This window comes from Struthio camelus, chromosome 3, assembly GCF_040807025.1.
Source record: "Struthio camelus isolate bStrCam1 chromosome 3, bStrCam1.hap1, whole genome shotgun sequence".
NCBI lineage: Eukaryota > Metazoa > Chordata > Aves > Struthioniformes > Struthionidae > Struthio > Struthio camelus.
This window is the reverse complement of record NC_090944.1, coordinates 105697624-105715040: the sequence shown is the minus strand read 5'-3', so window position 1 is coordinate 105715040 and position 17417 is coordinate 105697624. Positions and strand designations below refer to the sequence as shown.

The following is a 17417-nucleotide window of genomic DNA, read 5'->3' as shown; positions in this document are numbered from 1 at the left end:
TACCTGGAAAGAAGCAAAGGAGAGTTCAGTAAAAAGCTTCACAAAGCGCAGCATCCCTCTGGCATGCTCATCAGTAATAAAGGCAAAGATGACCTCATGGGTCCCCAGCAGTGGGATGAGAGTCAATGTAGACTTGGCCAGCCTAAAATCATAAAGAAAGAAAAAACAATGCCGTGAAGTAGCTACTGAATCCCCACTGCTGATCCCCACTGATCACAGTGAGTCACTGTTTCTGCGTTCTGCTTCCAACACGTTGCGAACTTTGGTAAGTCACCCCATCATTTTGTCTCAGGATCCTCCTCCAGAGGCACTAGATTTAAAAAAAAAAAAAAAAAAAAAAAAAAAAAAAAGGCCTAGAACAATTTGAGTAGGTTTCAGCATGTTTTTACTGCTCCTATCACTTTACTGCAAACCACTTGCTTCCCTGAGTAGGGCTCTATATTCAGCTCCTGGCTGTATTTAGCCTGGAAAAATCTTCCAAATTCAGGAGCACGTACTGTGCTTGTATGTGAGATGTCTTCTTTGTATCTGTCTCTCCCCCTGTAAGTGGGAATGATGATCAAAACCTACCTTGTTGATGGCCTGAAAGAAATAATCTATCAGTGACTGGAATCTTTTAAAAATGTATTGGCAAGGGGAGAAGGAGTACTTGCTATTCCTTCCCACATCCTGGTGTGTTAAATCTTCAAAGCATTGTAACTAACTGTAACTGCAAAACACTTTGTAAAAGCAGTTAAACCATCTTAAAGTGAGTTACGACTCCATGATTTAAGAGGCAAGTTCAAAGGCACAACTAGCAAAGGAAAAAGCAAACCAGCTTGAAGTAAAACATTTTTCTCCTGTAGGAGAGCAATGATCAGGGTTACAAGTACAGAAAAACACTGACCAGAATGGTCCTTAACTGTCTTTTGACAGGCATACATGCTAAGCCATTTAACAAGACAATGAAAGATGTCTGAACCTCACATGGGAGCTTATGGGCACGGGCCACAGAACCAGTCAGCACTGCCAGTGTCTCACAAGGATCTGTGATGGCTTTTCCATCAAAGACAGAAACAAAATCACGAGACCAGTAAAGCTGTACATAGTAAATCTTGATTGCTCTAGGACTGTTGACTGCTATTCTGAATCACAGAATCATTCCAGTTGGCAGGGGCCTCTGGAGGTCTGCAGCCCAACTCTCGTTCACAGCAGGGCATACTTGGAAGTTAGAGCGGGGTTGCTCAGGGCTGTGTCCAGTCAGGTTTTGAACATCTCGGAACGTCAGAGATTGCACAGCCTCTCTGGGCCACGTTTCAGTGTCAGATCTCTCTCGCTGTCAATCTTCCCTCCCACCCTCACATAAACTGCTTGCTACAAATTGTGACAGCTGCCCTTTGTCCTTTCGCTGTGCGCCTTGAAGAAGAATCCAGCTCCATCTTCTCCATCACCACTATTAGGTACCTGAAGACTGCAATTAGGTCCTCTCTTAGGTTTCTGTTCTCCAGGCTGAATAAACCCAGTTCTCAACACCTCCTTGTATGTCACCTGCTCCAGACTGAACTATCTTGGTGAAAAACTGAAGCAAGTCTCAGGAGAGGGGGCAGTCTCTTTCTTGTGTTGGGGAGCCCCAAACTGGACAGCAGGCATAGCCTTACACTGAATAGAGAGGAAGAGTCACTCCTCTTGGCCTTCTGGCTATACTCTTGCTAGTGCAGCCCAGCATGCAGCCAGCCTACATCGCCTTAAGGGCACACTGCTGAATCATGTTCATCTTGTTGCCCATTAGGACACCCAGATCTTTTCCTGCAAAGTCACTTTCTATCCAGTCAGTGCCCAAGCTGTACTGCAGCATGGGGTTACTTTGCCTCAAGTGCAAAGGCTTTGCATTTGCCTCATTTGAATTTCTTAAGATTTCTGTCAGCCACACACCAGCCTGCCAATGTTCTGGGCACACAAGGACTGAGGGATGGTGAATCTAAGCAGCTATCTAAATTAAATAGTTTACACATACAGGTAGGCAAAGATGCAAGTCCCTAGTGGACCAGCGCAGGTCATTCCACTGAGTGGATAGGGAGGTTGTTTAAAAGAGCAGCTTACCAGCAAGCCTTGTCATAGAGGTGCTTCACCACCAGCTGCCTGAAATAGAGGTAAGCCGGAAGCTGAGACTGAATTGGCTCTGGAGACACCAGCTGGGTAAAGAAAGGGAGTTGTGGAGGTGTACATCAATCCCCTAGTTTTCACTGGAACACAAATGGGTCTAGATCCATCTACCTAGAGAGTTCTGCCTTAAACAGGAAGACATGAGAAGGCCTACGAAAAGATTTTCTGGGCAATTAAGACCTCCCTGAAGAAAATCTTTCCCCTGAGCATGGTGAGAAATTTCTCCACAACGCCAGTCCTTCCACAGAGAAAAGGGATTTGCTGCCATACTGAACAGTGAGCTTGCTCTCTTCATCAGCTGAATGGGCAGCAGGAGGCAAGAGGAATAAAAATTGGCCTGCGAGTAAGAAATGATTTTTCTGCTTTCCATACATCACTACATCTAAGCCAGTAACTTTCTAGGGTACCTAGACTGTTTCTTGTTTAAAACAACACATAACAAAATACAAAGTAGTGTCTTCCACCCCCCACAAAATAGTTTTGCATCTATTGGAGAAGAAGAAAAGGGATAAAAAAAAGTTCTGATGACTTACTGCACAGGCTCTGGCTACTGGTCTTGGCACCAGAGGCACACCAACTAATGAACTCTTTGAGTAAAGGTAGAATTCCCCAAAGCTATTGGCTACAACCACCAAGACAAACCTGCATTTTATGTCAGTTTTGCACATCAGATTTGCCTGCAGTTTGGAGATGATGATGCATATAACTCTGATGAAGATCAGGAAATTTACCTGGAGAAAAGAAAGAAGGTTTTATATCTTCATCAAGAAATACAACAAGTGTTCAAAAGTTTACTTTGTGTATGCTTTTCTAGGTCCCTGCACATCCTGTTATTCTGTAGTTGCAGAATTTGCCATGGAATTCAACTCTTTGCTAAGGAACTGTGCTCTGAAATTTATCCTCCTGAAAATGCAAGTAGGTCACTAAACAAAGTAGGGGAGCTTATCTACATCTGCAGCAAGTCAGACATAGGGAGTTTAAACATAGGTGTGAACTGTCCCATTTGTCTTGACTGGAGGTCTTTGACTGCCACAGTTTTGTGGCTGCGTAACATGGCATTTCTCCACAGTATCACGGAATTTGCTGTTCTTCTGTAGCTCAGTTCTGGAATATTATTTTCTGCCTCCCTGTGCTGCAGCTACCTGTTGCAGCTTTCCCCACGTAGGGAACTGAACTGGATTCCTGTGGCATGCTGTTTTGTTATCACGTGCTGCTGTTACAACACGACAGCGTGTGGCCAAATTAAACGCACAAAATGCTATTCAGGAGTTCCAATGACAAAAACCAGCCTGGTTTCATAAGATCACATTCCTGAATGAAAATGTCAGTACCCTCAGAGGTCATCAGCCTTTGAACGTGCCCGTTAGCCACATGTACATCTGTTCCCTGTATCCTGGTCCCTTCTCACAGAAGTGTGCCAACTCCCGGCACGCACTCCATACTCACCCCAATGGCGATTAGAATAGGCAGCCTGATGATCAACCAGTAATTCATATTATAGTTTCTGGTCCAGCAACTAGGGAGATGGCAAAAAGGCGGAACACAAGAAGAAAAAGTTTCAGTACGTTACTAAAACCCCTTATTTTTCATTATGTCAAAGCAACACAGATGGAAAACGATATTGAGAAGTAGATACCAGAAAAGCACATCATGCTGACATGGAAACAGATGCAGTTGCTCAGTTCCTAGAAACACTGAACACTCTGTACTATTGCAGCTATCATAATCCAACGGGATATTATTTGCCTGCCTTTCTTGCCTGCTAATGGCTAGCTCTCCTCCACATTTTGCTATGAATTATCATCAGTTAAGCGTGAAGATTTACTCCATTAAAACCAAGGTCCAAATACACCATTTGCCTGAGAGGGAATTCATTTGAGTCAGACCTTCCTGTGTGGTTCCCATCCTACTTTCCGCATTACTTCTTACTACTCTTAAATCTCTAGTGTCAAGCAATCTTATTATTCAACTGTTGGTTAGCTCTTTATCACATTACCCACCATCACTTTTCTCCTGTCAGTATTTAGAATCAGTCATCTATTTCACTTGCCACTATTTTCAATAAGCTCCTACTAATTCCAACCAGGACAAAGCAATTAAGGCACCAAACTCCAGTTCCTTTAGGGTATGCATAGGTTTCAGGCCCAAAGGAAGTTTTAACAGTTGCAAGCAAGCAAAACCACAGACTAGAGCAATAGCTCCCAACTTACACTGGCCAGCCGAGCCCTCTGCCAAGCAAGTAACACGTTGCAGGCAATAGCATACTCCATTCTCCCTGTAAGCTTCCGTTTCAGCTTTTTAAGTTCCTGTGTCCTTGAGCAACATTGGAGAACTTTTACAAGAAACATGATGCTCAAAAACCGTAGTTTGGGATCACTGATTTGAAGTGAACTCTACACTAGGGGTTTCTAAACCTCGTTACTTTGGGCCCCAACCTGGCCACAGCCAGCTGCTCCCAACTATATGACAGGCCATGTGTGCACAACAGCTCAGCTGTCAGGCTGCAGTCCTACGCCACTTTGAAGCAGTTGTATAAATACACCACAGTCTGGGAATCCCTATTCTGAGATACATCTCAAAACTACCCTTGCTGCATAGCAGCAAGAGCATGCCTAATGTTCGCACGAACTAACTTTGTTACCCTCCTGCCACCCTGCTCAGCATTACTCAAAAGCAAAAGTCATCAGTAAAGCCAGCAGTTAAATGCCAAAAGTTTCTGAATAACACAGGCTGTGAAACGTAACAGGCACTAAACAGCACTAAAGAAAAAGTAGGTTCCTTTACAAAACAGGTTTCTCCCTCTTCTCTAATCTCATCGGCCAAAACACAAACATATGCAATTTTCCTTACATTTTCTTAACAAGCCTATGTAACTTCAGCTTGGGTAACGCTAGTTAAGAGTAAACCCTCAATGCCCCCGCTTGCAATGGGACAGTTAACTTGATGGAAACTAGCAAAATTGCAGCATGTAGTTAGGTGCCCAAGCCACAACCGCACACACACACGACAGAGCAAAGTGCAGCAGCTTGCCTGTGCCAATTCCACGTTTCCCTTGCAGGTACTGGAAGCCTGAGAAGGGCTCAAGATTTCATTTTTACTTTCAGCTTAATGCATACAACAAACACATTATTTTACCAGCTGCTCTACAACCTGATTTCATCCAATTGTGTTTTAGGTGAAAGGTGAGGTTTTAGGTTTAGGTGAAAGGAGGTGTACAGGGCTGCGTGCAGCCCGTGCGCCTGACTCGCAATCCGAGTAACAGACAAACTACTTAACTGGCACGCGTGACTGGGAACTGGCTTCATGTAGCCTTTAAAATTAATTTTATTTGAATCCCCCAAGACAGGCAGGATAATAGGCATGGCTGGAAGTGGAGTTTTAATTTTCTGAGCAGCTGCAGTGGAAGCAGAGACAATTTTAAAATTTCCAGATAATGACAGAGGCTGAGAAATGGTCCTTTACATTAACTCTGCTACATTTCTGTGTGCATTAATTTGTTTCCTGTGGCACCAAGCAGTTTAAGCTACTTTTAAATTTATACAAATATGTGCAATAAAAACACCATTACAGTCCAATTAAAGTGTCACAGCTATTAAAGTGTCCAGAAAATAAAACTGATCGAGCTGTACATGATTTCTTGTCCGTCTGTGCTTTCTGGGGTTGCTACACTGACAGATACACCAATACGTACTGCGACTGGGATCTATTCCTGCAGTTTGCTCAGCACCACTTAGAAGACGCTTAGCAACCAATAGCATCAGAGCTGTGAATGCAGAATTGGTCCAATTAAACAAATGATACTGCAAAGTTTCTGCCTTTGCTTACCATTCTGCTATTCTTTTTCTAAATAACAAAACACTGAATTTTTGCCTTGAAGAGGTACGGCTGAATGGCTCCATTTTTCAAAGGATCGTAAGTTGGCTATCTTGCTTCCATAATTAAGTGCAGACAGAAACAAAAAAAGTTTAAGTATCAGCTCTTCAGGCACAATCTAATAATTAAGAAGCACAGCTTGCTTTAATTTTGTTTATAATTTAGACAAAGTCCTTTTTAATAGCCCCCCCCCCTTTTTTTTTTTTTTTTAAAACAGTAACTGATTTCTAAAGGAGTTCACAGTTGCAGTATTTCTAGTAAGGAAAGCAGGAGCCAGTCTGCAAGTAGGAGGTCTTGCAGGCTTCAATCCTTCTTTCCCAGCGGTTACATACTCAGGACGGCCTCAAACTCTCAGCCCTGACCACATTTACTTCCAGTTATTCCTCACAACCAGGGAAGCAGTCGAGACACAAATGAAATTCACAGCCTGCTGCACAGCCACAGCAGCAGCGCAAAGGCAAACAGCATGAAGGATATCCCTCACTGCTCCAGCAAACGCCTGCCCAAGGCGCACAAATCTTGCCCTTCAGAAAGGCTGCTGCGCATGGTTATTTATTATTGTATTTTACAAATATTTATACAAGATTTAGAAAATTCAATAAAGGTAAAAAATTGTCCCTTTTAAGGTCCGCTGAAGGCAGTGAGTGACAGTTTTCCTTAATAGGAAACATAAATCAGCTCCGAGCACTGCCTAGGGCAGGATGCTCAGCGTGAGCGCTTTGAATACATTTTCTACATCGATGGCAAGACCGGTCAACGAAACACGGGCTGTTCAGAGACTACGTGTTCTTTATACCTACCCTGATCGTTTCAACAAAACTTAAAATACGTCAGTAGAGCCATGATCTTATTACAGAATAAGACTGAGTCAACCTTGAAAGTCAGAAAATCCTAGCGTTATTTTAGCCAGAAGAGGCAACTTGAATGAACTGGTTTAGCGTTATGAAAGACACTAAAAAAAAGTCAGGTCTTAAAACCTTGTCCCGTGAACACCAGAAGGAAAGACTAGGGGCAGCTCTGACTAAACTGATTTTTTTACCCTGTAGCACTGCTCTAGCAGGGATTGCATTTAGAAAGAGAAACAAAAACAAAACAAAAACCCTCTAAAAAAGTGCTGGCTGGGTTGTTTGGAAACTGAGTAACAGGAAGATCCAATAAGCAGTACATTTAGAATAAAAGGGAGATAGCATAAAGTTATTTATTTCCTCACAAAGACCGCTACTCAGATATTTCCAGGCAATCACTGTCAGTAGGGAGAGGAAGCCACTTTCCTCCCTCTTGTTTAACTATAACACTATTTGCTATACGAGCCATACATAACGCTAATTTCTCAGAACAGCCACTATGGTCAAAGTGGACAAAAAGTATTTTGTGTTTTGCAGCAGTTTTGTGTGGGGTATAGTTGGCCTGGGCAAAACTAACGCAGCCAGACAGAGAATGCGATTTTATCTTATGACGACCTAAACAACGGAAGCTTAAACAAGAATAGGTAATCACATCTCTGCTGCAAGGCACAAGCTAACTGCTGCAAATCACAGGCAAAGTACTGCGGGAGGTTTCTGCCTTCCTCTGAAGCATAACTGTAAAGGCTCCTGCCAAAGGCACAATAGCAGGAGCGGTCTTGGTTGGATGCGAGGACTTCTACTGTTGATACTGTAACTACAGAAAAACAAAACATACCCTTCCTTGACCTGCAAAAGGACAGATTCATTTAGACATGCAGAAAATCCTGACCAGAAAGAAACATATGTCCCTTTCTGAAATGTTATGCAAGACCTTCAGACAAAACACAAGCAATTACACGAGGTTTCAGCACACTGCCAAAGCAAATCACACCAAACAGGAAGCAAACAGTGACCTGCCAATGCACGCACAGCACAAACGAGATAGATAGCTAGAAAATCAGAGCTAAACCAACCCCTCATCTTCATAAAGGTACTTGACAGTTCCCCAGAGGATAACAAACAGCATTGGCACACCTGGGAAGAAAGGAGACAAGGTAGACACTGACATTAAGAGAGAGGGAAAAGCAGGAAGGAGGACAAAACCCCCACATGACGATGAGCAACATAATTAACTCACGGCAGGGTGGCAGCTCCTACCCACCGTGGGTGGCTGCCCATGCTGGCAGGAGGATACTAACCGCAAATAATTAACATACGTAACTCATTTCACCTGGGCCCCCACCTAGCTCCTGACAGGCACGCAGGCCGAACAGCAACAGACCATCACCCCACTACTGGCGTATACCAGCCCTTCCGTGCAGAATTACACCACGGAAACTAATTTTCTGGGAGCTCTGCCGGCCTGCCGTGCTCCGGTTGCACGCTCAGCCCCGCGTACCCCAGACTGTGGGCCACCCTAAGGTAGCGAGCGCGCTCTGGCACAGAGCTGGGGCTGAGGCACGGGCATCGACTTGCGGGGTTGCAGCAGCGGCGGCAGATGCATCTGCTCTTGAGAAGAGGCCTGGTCCTACGCTTACCTGAGGGCGCCTGCGTTACTGTGGGTCACAGTTTCTCTGGGGTGTAAGGGAAAAGGAGACGATGAAAGCCAAATAAGCTGGCACAGCCACTACTCGCTTTACAACTCAAAGGCTCTCAACCCAATCCCTTCCGCTTATGAAACGCCTAGGTCTTGAAAAGTTGTTTTAAAGTGGGTCTGTCAGCCAATGCCAAGTACAGGGAATGCCAAAAAAATAACACACAGGAATGAGAGCAGGCTGAGTATCAACGGGCAGGATGAGGAATCTCTGCCTAAGGATGGCTCAAGACTGACTGCAATTCCTCTGCATACCTCCTTGAACAGCGTCAGACGTTGTAAGTAGGTTATCTGGGAAGGGCAATATTGACTGTGTTCTCATATTGCGTTCTTAAGAGTCATTATGGTGAGAAATCATAAGCACATCAGCGCGCAACACTATGAAAACTTATTAAGCGTTGCACAGGGCAGATGTACAGCTCCTGACAGCAGGAGCTACAGGAAAAACAGTGCTGGCTTGCAGTCTGAAAATCTTCAAGGAGCATCTGCAGTGGGCATTACTAGTAAAATCTTTCTGTTTTGTGGTACTGTATTCTTTCTCTACCATTGGATCAGTTAAATACCACAGACGCTGAAGACCTATTATTCACCTTAATCTGTTAAAAAAGAAGAGAAGAAAACCTGCAAGAAACAAAATCACAGAACAATGCTGATAATTAGAACAGTAGCAGAAGTAAGAAAATGAGACAAGATTACTGGGGTAGGGGGTAGACTCATTTTCCACGGATGCGCTGAGATTACGCAGTATTTTGGGAGTAAAGTTACCGAGAAGTTGGTGCTGCTTTGACGTTGGCATTAAAGATTAAGAACAGGCTCATTGCAAATCATTTCCAAACACAAATGAGCTTTTGATTCACAGAAAATAATTACTGTTTGAATTATTCCTTTCTTGACGTTACTGAAAATTAAGACACCTTAATATGGAATTTGCAGGATAAGTCATGAACACAGAGTACAAAAGCGGTGTGTCAGTGGAGGGAACAGATGTACAGTGATAATGGTAATGATTTGTAGACATCTCCATCTTCTGGATACATAAGAAATCTCTCCATATTTAATTGCATTACTTGACATTTGAATTAAGTGAGAATCTGTTATGAATATTATATTTTAAAAGGACCTAGCTAGCCAGAGGCTGATACTATTGAAGTGCATCATGCTGCTCAAAGATTTTCAGACTGCATCTGATACACAAATATGATACAAATTAATAGGCAACATGGTGACTTGTACAACATCCTCTGCTCCCTCCCCTCCCGCTTGTGATGGTGTCACAACACCATCAGTCACATTATACGCCCCATTAAAAATCCACAACAATACACAACACAATACATACATGTAAGCTTTGAACGTCAATGTAAATTCTGCACAGATACCAGCTGACATCTACTGAATTCACAAAGTCTTGTCCCACGAAACGGGTGGCTCTACGTAATGTCTGGGACGCACACTCAGCAGGTAGAATTGTATCCATTTTTCCAAAGCCTTAGTCCAGAATCTAAATAGGAAACTGCACCAATGATATTCCCTAATCCACCCCAAGCCTGTAGAAGACACCCAAAACAGCAAAAGAGCAAGTCTGCGGCACCTCTGCAACGATTTCAGCTTGCAAGGAGTGCTGAGGGTCTGTATAGATTACTTTACAATCTTGATACCTAACTGATCTGAATTAACTGGCACAAAAGCGAACGTCATTCCAGTTACTTCACTGGTTTATCCTAAGACTCAGTCAGGCAAAATCTTACTGACTTGAGCAGGCAGTGGAAGCAAACTATATACAGCTCCTTGAATAAACTCTACAGATACCTATCACTCATGAACAGACTTGAGGTATAGTATATCAGTCCTGAGCTCCTGACACACGGCTGTATTGGTGCATGCGAGCTTCAGTCCTGCTGCCACTCAAAGAATATCAGATATCTGAGAAATTACTGCACCTCTTTTAAAACTTACAGGCTGAGCTCATTCTGGCTTCACTTTTTCTCATATAGAAAGCCCTGAGACTGGTCTTTTACCAGATTAACTGACCACAAAAAGGTCTTTGAATTATGGAAACAGTTGTATCTGCTTTTGTCAGCACTGCATCACTGTTGAAGAAGCCAGAAACTGCAACAGTCTGTTTATAATGGCCCGTGCCACGTTGATGCTTGTGAGCTGATAACTGACCAAAAATCTTTGAACACTACATTGTGAATATGAAATCTGTCAAGTGTGCTAGGAAATAAGCATACTGACAGCTCAGCTAAAAAAGTTCAAGTTGGAATGACAGGGGATGGGACTCCTGAAAAATAGGCTGCAATAATTATATATATTGCAGATAGGAAAGTAACACAACTGCCAAATCAACATCTTAACACTCCACTGCATAAATAAGCAGCAGGACCTACCTATTTTCACTCTATCCTGTTTTACCCTTGCCCAGGTGTCTGCAGAGCAAAAAGTAAAAGAAAGGAAGGCAAAAAATAGCCATTACCCACACAAAAAAATCTCAGCAGTTTTAGACTGAATGATAATAGGCCGAGGTAAGCAAAAGAAAGATGTCAGAAATTTTGGTCGGGAACCCACACTTGGTTGACTTTTTTGCCATGTTCCACTGCCCCTGAAGAGCACAGAGGAGAGCAACTAGTGGAGCTGTTAACAGCAGCTACAACATCCTGAAAAGATTCAGAACAGCATGTAGAAATGAGTCTCCCCATTTAATGCGTCTGAGATATTCTGATAACAGAAACCATGAAAGGCGTCACCAGGTGGTGTTATTTTATGCCAACTTTGTTCCCCCAGGGTCTCCTCCAACATACAAGCGACTTTTGATTCTTACGGATGCATTATATTGCTAGCTTTGCATCATGTAAAGGCAATTTCAGGAAAGAAAGATGTCTGAGGAGCAAGAGAGATTCCTCTCATAGTGATTCTTCTTGAAGCAAAATTGCCTCTTTAGGACCACTGATCTACTGAGACTCTTAAATAAGGACATACTCTGCACACTGCATTTTAAAGACTGGTGAGTGTGTGTATAAGCTGGTATTTCAGATGTACCTCGACATCGTTTTTCTTCCATTTAGTGAGAAATCCAACTTCCGAGACAAAAGGCCACACCAACCAGAAGGGCACTGCTGCTGGCGGAACAACTCTGACCTTCATCTTTGTCAGAAACCATCCAGGACAGACTGACCTGATAAACTGTTTAATGTACAAATGCAAGACATATGTGATCAGGAACTCAATTAAGTGATAAATAAATATGACTAGATGAATCAAGGGTAAGAGCATAGAGAAAAATAGAGGAAAGAAATGAAAACTTTTCCTTTCCGAAAAAGGAAAAGGATGAAAGAGGTGAATTTGGAAGACAAGAAACGAGAATTAAGAGAAACTCCCGACTGATACATTTCCTACGAAGCTCACTCTGGACACAGAAGCTACTTTAACATCTTTGTCTGAAACACAGTTTTCATTTGAAAACAGGCAAGAAATGGCTAGTGCCGCGATTGCATCTAGTTGCTACACTGAGTTCATACTGGGCTTCCGAAGGAAGGTTTCTTGCTGGCTCTCATCCAGTCAGAACTTCCTTGCAATCAGGATGTCGATTTTGACATCCTAGCCTGGCTTCCTGCCTTTACTAGATCCATTCCCTCAGCTTTTTCTTCCTTAGAGCAAGTTTGGATTGGCAAGGGCCAAGTTATTTATTTTTTATGGCAGTTTCCCTACTGCAAGTGCAGCCGGGTGTAAAATTGCTGTAGAAACTCAGAGAATGTTTGGCTTTTTATTAACGTTTTCTTCTTAGTCTTCAGGGCTGAAAATTGCCTCTACGTGTCATTCTGCCTGCTTGGGTGTCACACGCAGTCGCTGCGGGATGTGGCTGTTGTCTCACCATTCCCCTTCCTCCCCTTGTAAAGAGGTCCTTTTTGAAGGATGCCGCTGAAGGACTCGGAGATGGGTTACAGCCAAATATGTTCTTCTCAGGAGATCGCTTTCTACAGCACAATGCAGCTGCTAGAAGTCAATGTCAGGTTTGGGGACTCTGCCTGGGCTCGGACTAGATGAGCCACGTGTTGCGTTGGGCAACTGCACTAAGGGCAGTTAAGGGTGGTCTACACATCCTGAGAACAAGTAAAACAAAAAAAGTAATTCTCTCCACCTCTTTAATTAATGTTGTTCTCTCTTTCTCTCCTTCCCTTTCTCTCCAGGAGATGAGACCTGGGGGCAAGGATTTCTCTTATGCAAGAGGAAGGAAGTGCAGGGTACCAGCAATGCATAGCAACAGGTTTTTGTTTTTTTTTTTGCAGCAAGTGATAACGACTGTATCTGAATCAACATCCTGTTGTGCTGACCTCTGCACTGAGGGGAACAACTCATCTACCTACTCTGCCATTAGCCTATCAACACGCTTTACAAAATTTGGTTTGTTGATGCTGTCAGCGTTTCCGCTATTCTTTCCCCCATTAGCTATGAAAATGGAATAAGCTTTTTTTTTTTTTTTAAATAAGATATGTAGAACTCAAGGTTGACACAAGTGTATGAAAATCTGCTTTTACAAAGAAAAAGAAGACATAAGCAAGACATTTTCCACATTAAATGAAACAGTAACAATTTAATGCTGTCATCTCAAAGTATTGCATGAGGTCGCATGAGCCCAGTATGAGTAAGAATACTGATACCTCACAAGTAATCAGGAATGTTTATAGAAACCTATCAAAATACATGATGTCCATACAAATGACTCCTAATTTGTAAAACTGAATTATTTTCCTTACATTAATCCAAGTTTCATAACTTCTCTAGCTTTTGCAGAGTACAATAACATGAGAGATTTTTTCCCCTTATCAAACATTTCAACAGTAAAGAATAATTACTCATTTGAAATTATGCTAAATGGAACACAGTTTAATAATAATAACATTAAGAGCTGACCCAGAATGTTAAAAAAAATGTAATTTGGCAAAAAATATAATTGGGAAATATCTATTAATTTTTCTTTACACTCCCCACTGTTTGTTAACTCTTCCTAGGAAAATACAGCCTAAATAAGGTATCTTTTCCATGTTTCCATTTGAAAAGCAAGTGTACTCTTTCTGTGTTTTGAATTGAGATAAAATGATCACAGTAGATAGAACATGGGAGAAGGAGAGTCCTTGTTTCTTTTGTTTGGTTGGTTTTAAATTACACAATTACACAGACTTTTCCCACTGCTAATGACAAAATATAGCAGTGTTTCGTATTGCAGTTTAAAAGCTTGGAGACACATATGTATCGGGACATTTCTACCTATTTGAAAATTGGTCCTTATATTACAGCCGTGCTCAGGTCACCCAAGGAATGAATTTGTTCCAGCCTCTTGTTTGTTCCGAGACCTGTTGTTCAGCAAAAACAGCACAGCAGGGCAAATTCAGTGACCAAAAGCATGTGCAAACACTGAGGTAACAAATACCTTGAAGAGAATACCTTGAAAGAGTTTTATTTATATGTACATTTGAGAGGAGTATGAACGCAAACACATGATCACGTGGGAGATTACAGAAGTTACTCAGACAGCAGAAAGAATACTATATGGTTTGTGAGCGATCACAAAGTTCAGTTACAATCCGGAGAAATAACAACCTGATATGAGTAACACCCACTAAGCTGGTGAACAATCCATGTGCCAAATTTTAAAACCTAAATATTCAACAAGGGATGAGTAATGAACAAATTAAAAAATGAGTCCGTACATAAGAGGACAATTCATTAACAGAGAATAAGGGTTCAGGGTACCCTATCAGCTCTGACAGAATCAAAGAGATTTATTTTCTGACTCAGCTTTAAACAGGTGAGATTCATCCCATACAATGCACACTGCGCTGCCGGCAAAAGGCAATTTGCTGGCCGCCTGAATCTATAAAGCACATGAGCATCCAAAATCCTGGGGACCTCTGAAAACCCATACCAGACACTGATGTGCTCAACACAGTAACAGAAAATAACATCTTTTTCCCCAAATATATAAACTCCCTCCTGTTGCTAAAGCAGTATTTTTACAGTTGATAAACTTTTTCAAAGGGCAGGACTCTCTCAGCTAGAACAGGAACATCCCGTCTTTTTCGAGCAAACGCTGAGGCATTATGCCGAGCCTATCGGTCTGCTCAAAAAAAAAAAAAAAAAAAAAAAACCCACACTCTTGAGCGTTCACAGCAGGGGCCTGAGCCACCCAAAAAATAGAATCAGAGGTGAGGAAACAAACAAAAAAAAGTATTAATCTCCTCCCAGGAGTTGTTAGAGACCATAATGTTATCCGGTGTAACTGATGTGGGAGCACTGAGGGCTTTGCAGGATTGAAATAGCAGAAGCCTCTGCATTTGAAGATAGAGAACCGCCGGCAAGGTTTGCACGTGCAGGCATGGCTGGAAAAGCAAGAAGTTATACAGATGAGGATTGAATGGCACTGGGAGAGCTTTTCTAGGAAGTTTGGATGAAGCCCATACATCCAGTGCCAAGTTCTGGCACTACCAGACATTTCCACAAACTCAAAAACCCATCCAGAAATTAAACATACCGTAGTGAAACTTCCATTGCTAAGGAAGAACAAAAGCAAAACAGTGTCTTCTGATCTCGCCTTCTGTTCTTGCGAGAGGTAAACTGTAACTAGAAGTGATTCAGATCAAAGCCATCCTATCCCTTATTGTTTATAAAACAACACAGTACCCTCAGGATTTGGCTAGATATAATTTTTGCTCTAATTTCTTTTCCATTTCCTCCCATGACTTCAGTGCTTCAGGATAGCCTCTTATCCTTTTATTCATAAAACATGATTAAAACATACCTAGCTCAAATGTTATATAAGATGCTGATGCTTTTGCTGTATGCCCTGTATAAAACAATAATAGAAGATGCAGAACTTCTTAACTAAAACCCTCCAGCAGGCAACTGCTATTACTTATATTTATTTATTCCCATCAGTATGCCAGAAAGCCTTTACTCTTCATATATCACTGTTCAGTAGAACTGATTGAGTAATTCTCAGTAGGGCATTTATATATATTTTACCAGTGAACTAATTTGCTACAACATTTATAGTTGGCAAATTCACAGAGAGAAGGACAGGGTCAAAGCAAGTTAAACGTTCAAACCACTACCTACGAAAGCACTCGCAGTATTTACTTGGATTTACTTTCAGCTGTCCCAAAGTCGTCCGATTTCCACAAAAGAGGCGGGGAGGAGGGAAGGGAAAAAAAGCAATAAAAACGCGGTCATAGCAAAAACAAGATTAGTCCTGAACGCTAACATAGTTTCAGGCTAACTGGAGAGAACAGGACTTGACCATTTAGCTTTTCTACATCAGCTTTAGCATTTCCACAGAAGGCAACTCTGCCTCAAGCAACCCATTTCAGACCATGACAGTCCTCGCGCCCTGTTGGCGCCTCTGCTCCTGCCCTTTCCCTGCCTGCTCTGCTCGAACAACCAGCCCATCATCAGCCCCTCGCTCGTCAGCCCCGCTGCGTGCCCCTAGCTCATGCCAACCGCAGGTCTCTCCCCGACCTCATACAAGAGGTCGCGGCTTCTTTGCTCCCACCACCAGCAGGTCTCACGTAAAGGCAAGCCGCCACGAGATGAAGCGGGGTGGTGCGGATTAGCCTACGCCGACCCCGCGGGGAAGGCGCCCGGCGGCTGGGCTGGCCCGCACCCTCCGGCCGGCAGGTCTCCGACAAGACCCGGGACGGGGAGCAGAGAGGGGCTGGACTCGTTCTGGGCAGCTCCACAAGCAGTCGCAGAAGAGTTTTCCTATTAAACCATCTGCCGGTGCACTCGGCCACAGGCAGGTACAAGGAAAAAGCAACTTACCCCAGCCAATGCAGAGGTAAAGCCGAAAAATTCTCTGCTCAGAAAAGACTGAAAGTACCAGCAGTGTGTACAGGTACATGCCTTCCACCAGCAGCCAGTAGTAGTTTGCAGCCACACAGTACTGCATCAGCACGAAGACCAAACGGCAGCTGAGCGATTCCTGTGGCGGAAGAAAGCGCAGCCCAGATGAATGCAACAGGGGCTGAGAAGAAAGAGGCAAACTCACAAGCCCACTTCACCCTCCTGCTGTTACTCCCTCCTCAAAAACACGTTTGCTAAATTCATCACACCTGCGTACCGAAAGGGCAGAGGTCAGCCACAGCCTGGTGCTACCCCCAGCACACAGGCGCCTTGAACAACATTCCTCCTGTTAAAACATTTTAAAATTAAGTGTTCCGTATTTTTCTTCTCCATAATGTCCGCGTTTTAATTTGAAGAACAGCACACAAAGATGAAAAGAAAAGCAAATGAAAGAGAGCGTCCATATCAACTGTGCTCAGTAAATACTTTCATTTCCCCAGAGATTATATTCTGCAGCTGAGAATTTCTCTGTTAAAGAGCAAATATTTAATGCTACAGTGTTGACTATTATCCAAAGCAATTATTTTTAATAGAAGAGCAATATTGCCCAGTGCATCACATTTACGTGCAAAAATCTCTTGGCTGGTAAATTACAGAGAAGTGGTCAGGGGGGCTTTAGATAAGTAAGAAACTTAATTAACTAGTTAATTTATCCATCAGATCTGACGGAACCATTGCTGGATAAACCACATGCAAAAGCACAAAGCCTAGCCTAGAAGGATTGACAATCCAAAGTGAACACTTCCAAATCTTGCGTTTAAGGTACGTAATACAGTATTATTTTCTGCCAATCAATATACTGCAAATGAGAATAAATCAACTGTCTTATGAGATTCACTCATGTGGTATTAGTACTTAAGCCTTAGGTGGAGTGTCGGAAAAAGATGGATACCACCCATCCATCAGGAGAAATACTCTTTATGATGCCAACCTTGTATTTCAGCAGCAAACACTGGGCCCATGTTCTA

The 17417-nt window shown here is 42.8% G+C and overlaps 1 protein-coding gene across 1 annotated transcript in view; it reads right to left on the bottom strand.

Annotated features, from left to right (window-relative positions):
• GLP1R (glucagon like peptide 1 receptor) overlaps positions 1–17417 on the bottom strand; it is an 84490-nt gene that overhangs the window by 5844 nt on the left and 61229 nt on the right. Inside the window, exons 7-11 of the mRNA XM_068939553.1 lie at positions 16369–16528; positions 7934–7994; positions 3589–3658; positions 2785–2873; positions 4–142 (exon numbers count right to left, since the gene is read on the bottom strand). Of these exons, the coding sequence (XP_068795654.1) occupies positions 4–142; positions 2785–2873; positions 3589–3658; positions 7934–7994; positions 16369–16528 (519 nt within the window). The remainder of the gene's footprint in view (positions 1–3; positions 143–2784; positions 2874–3588; positions 3659–7933; positions 7995–16368; positions 16529–17417) is intronic.